This window comes from Octopus bimaculoides, chromosome 3 (genome assembly GCF_001194135.2).
Source record: "Octopus bimaculoides isolate UCB-OBI-ISO-001 chromosome 3, ASM119413v2, whole genome shotgun sequence".
Lineage (NCBI taxonomy): Eukaryota > Metazoa > Mollusca > Cephalopoda > Octopoda > Octopodidae > Octopus > Octopus bimaculoides.
This window is the reverse complement of record NC_068983.1, coordinates 15,747,662-15,754,400: the sequence shown is the minus strand read 5'-3', so window position 1 is coordinate 15,754,400 and position 6,739 is coordinate 15,747,662. Positions and strand designations below refer to the sequence as shown.

Here is a 6,739-nt window from a genome sequence, read left to right as displayed (position 1 = left end):
TTTTTTTTTTTTTTTTTTTTTTTTTTCTTTCAATATCTCAAATTTCATTTTGCAGATATATGTAATGTATGTCAGTGTGTATGGGTGGGCGCGCTCATTTTTCTCTTTTTTTGCCTACATTAAATTCTGATATAATCATAATCTCCACTTGATAAAAAATATTTGTAGAAAATTTCATTAAAAAAACCCCCACCCCTTTTCTTTTTCTTCTTTCTGAAATTTATGCAGAAAGTCGAGGGTGAGGCGCATTTGTGTAGGTATGTTGTAATTATATATTTAGACACCTTATACGCGGGTGTCGCTAACACGCAAGTCGTGACCCATTAGTGGGACACTGAGTATATTCTGGACTTCGGACCATTTCTAAGAAACCTCCATTTTTAATATTTTTGCAGGCTGTTTGTATGGTTGATGATTTTAAGATAAATTTCATGTCGTCGTTTAATTTTTGCTTACATAAGCATTGCTAGTAAAGCAAGCAGAGAAATATATTGAGATTTTTTTTTCTTCATATACGTAAGACTATATGTGAACCATGACAAATATAAAGAAAACAAACCGATAAGCAGGCGATTACAAAAGGTTGCTAATTCGATTCCCAGCTTTATAGCATTAATTCTTTCACAAAAATAAAACCAGAAACTATGTAACTACATCCACAAGGAAAATATTTTAACGGTCTCAGTTGAAGTTACTTGCCATACAATTACAATTTTGAACTTTTTTTTTTTAAAGAAAAAATGTATATGCTCGGGTGTTCTGCGCCACATATTCACGAAGATATGAGTGAGTTCACAGTGTCGTTTATTACCTTGCTTTACAGAGGCCCATGTACTCTCCACAATCTTTCGACCTCACAAACCCAACGCCGTGGTTCACCGTTCTATGTTCAAAATTGTAACCATCAATTTCACGAATGTGTGAGTACACTCTCCACAAATCGCTGAAAATTGTGGTTCCTAGAAGAATCGAGTGACGTATGTTACGATTCCGATATGACACCGTATAAAGAAAAACCTGTCTGGTCTCGCGACACACTCCTCCGCTGCTCAGACTGTTTCATTGATCTCCACAATTTTCCCAGGACCACCAACTTTAACTGGATGACTTTAATAGCTAATAAATTTATTGATTTGTGGCGAAAATGATTTTCATGGCATTGATTGATGATGGCACTCCATCGCTTACGACGTCGAGGGTTCCAGTCGATCCGAACAACGGAACAGCCTGCTCGTGAAATTAACGTGCAAGTGGCTGAGCACTCCACAGACACGTGTACTCTTAACGTAGTTCTCGGGGATATTCAGCGTGACACAGTGTGACAAGGCTGACCCTTTGAATTGCAGGCACAACAGAAACAGGAAGTAAGAGTGAGAGAAAGTTTTGGTGAAAGAGTACAGCAGGGTTCGCCACCATCCCCTGCCGGAGCCTCGTGGAGCTTTAGGTGTTTTCGCTCAATAAACATTCACAACGCCCGGTCTGGGAATCGAAACCGCGAGTCCGCTGCCCTAATCACTGGGCCATTGCGCCTCCACGATGGCATTGATTAACCTATAAAAATTATCATTGCAATGAATATGAAATCAATTCGAACAGAAATTGACCGTGGCAGTCAAACAGAAAAGATCCAATACTGCAGTCAGTCTGATCGACGAAGTAAAGAAAATTAGAGTTATCTTGTCTGGCAACTAGACGAAGCAATGAATAGTTATCTTTCTTTAGTTCTTCTATATCCCGAGCTTACGAAGTTTTTATGTGACAACTCGAGCTAAGACAAGTTAAAACCGGGTTCCCTGAAATCACAACTTGTCATAAGAGCAGAAAACATCGAAGCCAATATAGTCCTTGATATATCAAAAAGGCAGCAACTATTTCGCTCATAGATCTTATCAGATGAAAATAACTCGCACTGTATTCATATCCAAGTGACGTGTTTGCTCAACATGGCAGAAATAGCAGCCAAATATCTCTTAATCCAAGCTTTATTGTTTAAAATAAGGAATAAGCATTTTTTATAATGTATTTTCTAGCTGTCCCTCAAAATTTCGAGATGGTCACGGTTGGAATGTTATTGATCATAAACCTACTCATTAAGTGCTGTGTTTAAAATGGATTTTGTGGAGATGAAATCAGAGTTTAATATGAATCGAGAGGCATATGGTAGATTGACAGAATTGGTGGAGCATGTCAGGCAATATTTAGCTGCGAATCTTTAAGGTTTACAATTACAATCGATAAAATAAGGTATAAGCATTTCGAACCCAATTGCCAAGCACACTTTACACCGTGTTTAAAGCAGAATTTCTGGCTAAAACAGGTAAATGTTTAAAAGTGCAATATTCATTTAGCAAATAAAGGATATAAGGGAAGAAAATTTTCTAAACTTTTACATCAACAAACTTTAGCATCAAATTACTTTCGCATTTGTTCCGTCTAATTAATTTTTATTAGGGTCAATTATACAACAGTTTATATAGGAGAAAGAATAAGACAGATGCGATACACACACACCGCTGATTTCCCGTGTCCTTAGTTCCAAAGGATGAACTGTTTTGCTGGACCATACGTGGTCACGTAATAATAATAGTTCAAAAACACGCCTCTAACCAACTAATTATATATTTAATGCCAAACATAAAACAATCGATGAATCAATTGGTAAAATGATTAACAAATTGTCTAACTATAATAAAAGAGGAGAAACAGAATCCCTGTGTGTGAGTTTATCATTTGCATACTGATCTCAGATACAACAGAAGAGCAGTTAAATAACAGTTAAGTCTTTTCGTAGTCTCCATCTTGAAAATAAAGGATCCACTGGCTTTGATAGGCCTTTCAAGGCCGTTTGTAAAATACCTTCCATCAGACACTGGCAGTATCTACATTCAAGCAATGCCATAAAGTTTCTGAACAGCACTAGTCATAGTTTAACAAGAGTTGCCTCCCTTAGGCCAAATTAGTTTTCGTTCGGTTTCTTTTTCTTTTTTTTGTGAACTCATTTTGTCACTGTCGAAAAAAATTTCGCAATCAATACAAGTACTACTGTCTCTCCAACTACCTGCCGGGCAAACGAATAAATATATGTAACTAATATTCCTTCCTTCTTGGTGTTGATTCTTCGATGTTCACTGGTTACTTCGACGTTGTCATAATAATTCATTCGCCCAATGTAGTGGAGGCGCAATGGCCCAGTGGTTAGGGCAGCGGACTCGCGGTTTCGATTCCCAGACCGGGCGTTGTGAGTGTTTATTGAGCGAAAACACATGAGGCTCCGGCAGGGGATGGTGGCGAACCTTGCTGTACTCATTCACCATAACTTTCTCTCATTCTTAGTTTCTGTTGTTCCTGTAATTCAGCCTTGTCACACTGTGTCATGCTGAGTATCCCCGAGGATATTAAGGGTACACGTGTCTGTGGAGTGCTCAGCCACTTGGACGTTAATTTCACTAGCAGGCTGTTCCGCTGATCGGATCAACTGGAACCCTCGACGTCGTAAGCGACGGAGTGCCAACAACAACATTCGCCCAAACTGAATTGCTGGAGTTATTTTTCATTTTTTCCAGAAAAATGTTTTTAAACCTCTATAACGTTTTAAAAACACTTTTCTAAAAAAAAAAAAAAAATGAAATAAATCCAGCAATTCAGGTTGGGCAAGTCGGAGTAATCAGTGAACATCGAAGGATCAACACCAAGAAGGAAGAAATATTATTTACATATATTTATTCGTTTGCCCAACAGGTAGTTAGAGAGACAGTAGTACTCGTTGTGATAGCGATTTTTTTTTTTCGATAGTGATAAAAAGGTTGTTGTCTGTCAGTAGAAAGGGAAAGAGTAAGGAATGAATGGTACTAACTAAAGATAGCTCTGCTCTGATTGGCTGTATGCAAATGAGTTCATTACTGGGGTCCAGAACTCTCGTGGAAAAAATTACGCTGCCGGGTGAAAAGTGATGTTTCTTTTTGAATCCGTGTGTGTTGTACTTAACGTATTTATATTCTTGAATGTGATTAAGTGTAGAATTAGATTATTATCCTGCTTCCAGCTTCAGTGTTGCTACCAGGATTTGTAAAATAGGGCACATCCCACCCCCGTTTATTTTGTGATTTACGGGAGATTTTTGAAAAATAAGGGGGAATTCGCAGCGGTGTACAGTGAAAAAATTGAACACACCACCCGGCAGTGGCGAAAATACGAACCGATCAAGATTATGCATAAATTTTCTTTTTATATGTTTGTTTCCTTCTACACAATATTAAAACAACGGCTAAAAATTTTCTGAAGCAGCACCCCAACAAATTTTACCTTTGAACCGCCACTGTATTCGAGCATGTTTATGATCAAATGTATTGCAGCTGTGACTACACTGCCTTTTATAATCATACAAAAGCCCAAGGATACGAACGTCAACGTGTCCTTTTTCTATTTTAAGATTGTATGCTGCAGTTTCTCACTGAATTGCTTACTACCTACAGCAAACATAGTTGTATTATATTCCATTGTTCTGGTTCGTGATTGTATTTACAATTGGGCTTACGATCGGAATGAGAAGGGTTACCAACAAAACAAATAAGTTTCAAATTTGTAGTCTTCCAATATCTATCAAGTCTTATAAACCTGTTTGGTTGTCTATGAATCGATGAAACTACTTGTTAACTCACTTCATGTAGTATTTATCATACTTGCTGCTTTGTAAGTTAACTTCCTTTACATTTTAATTATCTATTGGCATCGTTAACCGATTTGAACAATCATGTACCCATCTCACAAAAACAGTATTCACTATCTCCATTAACTTACCATCAGAATGTCCATTCAATTTTACTTTCGTTGATATTTTCTCTGATCTTTATCTTTCTATTTGTTAGGATCCTCAGCTTGCCCACTCATGGCTGCTGAAGTGTATCCATTTGGCAAAAGTGCCTGCAACCTTAATTACTGCCACTAAGAGTTTCACAAAGACCTGAGCCATAATCCTCATACTAAGAACAGAGACTAATTTTGTTTATTATTTCGCCACAGGTCTACGTAGATGTTTGGTTAGCTCGCTCCGGCCAGTCATGGTATTAGCTGTCAGTAGCCAAAGAATCAACAGGCCAGCAACAGGCAGACAGGCAGACAGACAGATACTTCACTAGCAGGCAGTGAGCATGTGGTAGGGAAGCAAAATTTTGCATTAAATTTAAAACCTGATGACTACCCTATCTTCCATCTGTGATACAAAGGATGTTGCAACACCTCAGTAGGAAACCAATGACACAGATTTTCAGCTACTAGTCATGTGTCATATAATTGTGATATAATTCTCAGTAACTTGGTCCATTAATTTGATACCTCTGCAGCTAGCCCTCTGGGGCATCTCCTTTGCCCTTGTAGCAGTTGATGATCAGACTGTTAGGCCAGTTATTGGGTTCACAGTTATCAATCTACCAGTGAATGTTCCTAATGGGTCAGCTGTCTTCTCCACTTTCTTATCTTTAGTTGTGCTTTCACAGATACAGCTGTCAACTTCAATGGTTGCTCTTTTTGTTGGGTCTACTTGCAGCACCCCCTATTTGTTCCATGCATTCTCTTCATTCAGTAACACGTTGAGGTAGCATTTTCATATCTTTTTTTCCAGTGTCAGAAAAGACAAGTACATTACTATTATTCTACTACATACAATTCACCCTAGTGACATTTTCTCTCTTTTATATTGTTTAGTCATTTGGAACACATATGATTATAGATATTCTCTATTCAGGTAACACATATTTGAAATTTTATTGCTTTTAGGCTAACTATGAATATATTAGGATCAGTGTTTGCTCCAATTCCTTTTGAAAGACGTATACAGACAGCTTTTGCCTTTCTATGGACACTGGGTTTCATATGTTTGGGTTTTGGAAGTCTTGCCATCTTCATCTACCTCTTGTTCACTAAATATTATTTCATACCTCTGGCTTATTTAATATGGTACATCTATGACATCAACACATGTGAACAAGGAGGCCGTCGTCTTCTGTGGCAATTTAACAATCCCATTTGGAAATACTTTGCTGATTACTTTCCTATAAAGCTCATCAAGACAGCAGAGCTTGATCCATCCAAGAACTATATAGTTGGTTACCATCCTCATGGAGTTATGAGCACTGGTGCTTTTTCAAACTTTGCAACGAATGCAACGGGCTTCAACCAAATGTTCCCAAATATGCATCAATATTTGTGCATATTAATAGGACAGTTTCGCTTTCCATTCTACAGAGATTTTCTGATGACTACTGGTGAGTACCTTTACTATTTTTTCTCTTTTATTTTTTTTGTGATGCATCAGAGAATTGAAAAAATCCATGTTAAATCCTTATAAATGTATTAATATTGGTTAAGGTAATTCACATCTCATTAAAAAATACATTTTTATAGCAAACTAGCAGTATAACCCGACCTTGTCCGGGTGTGACTTATTACGCCATCTACGAAAAGTCTTGCTAGCTGAAAATCAAATAAAAAAGAAAGCCTTACAACGAAAAAACCCTTATAATGTAAATAAGTTCATAATTCAAAAGACGATGAAATTAATAGGGAAAGTCTGAAGGCTCTTTTGCGTAAAATTATTAAGCATACGTAAATTTCATCCGTGTAATTGACTATAGAAATGCTTGTGCAAAACAACTTTTTGCGCTGCTCTGATTATACATAGCAGGGTAATCCCTTTTCACAGGAGCTAGGACGGCAATTTGTGATGAAGCAATTGCTGGCGATA

The 6,739-nt window shown here is 37.4% G+C and overlaps 2 protein-coding genes across 2 annotated transcripts in view; both read left to right on the top strand.

The window, feature by feature from the left end:
• The window catches only part of LOC106882473 (2-acylglycerol O-acyltransferase 2-A), a 12,036-nt gene extending 11,624 nt beyond the window's left edge, over positions 1-412 (top strand). The window contains exon 2 of the mRNA XM_052966708.1: positions 396-412. Coding sequence (XP_052822668.1) covers positions 396-412 — 17 coding nt within the window. The remainder of the gene's footprint in view (positions 1-395) is intronic.
• Positions 413-3,458: 3,046 nt separating this feature from the next.
• Positions 3,459-6,343, top strand: LOC106882392 (2-acylglycerol O-acyltransferase 2-A-like). The gene is made up of 2 exons (XM_014933090.2): positions 3,459-4,689; positions 5,773-6,343. The coding sequence occupies exons 1-2, from the start codon at positions 4,637-4,639 to the stop codon at positions 6,341-6,343; spliced, it is 624 nt and encodes a 207-aa protein (XP_014788576.2). The 5' UTR covers positions 3,459-4,636.
• The last annotated feature ends 396 nt before the right edge of the window (positions 6,344-6,739 follow it).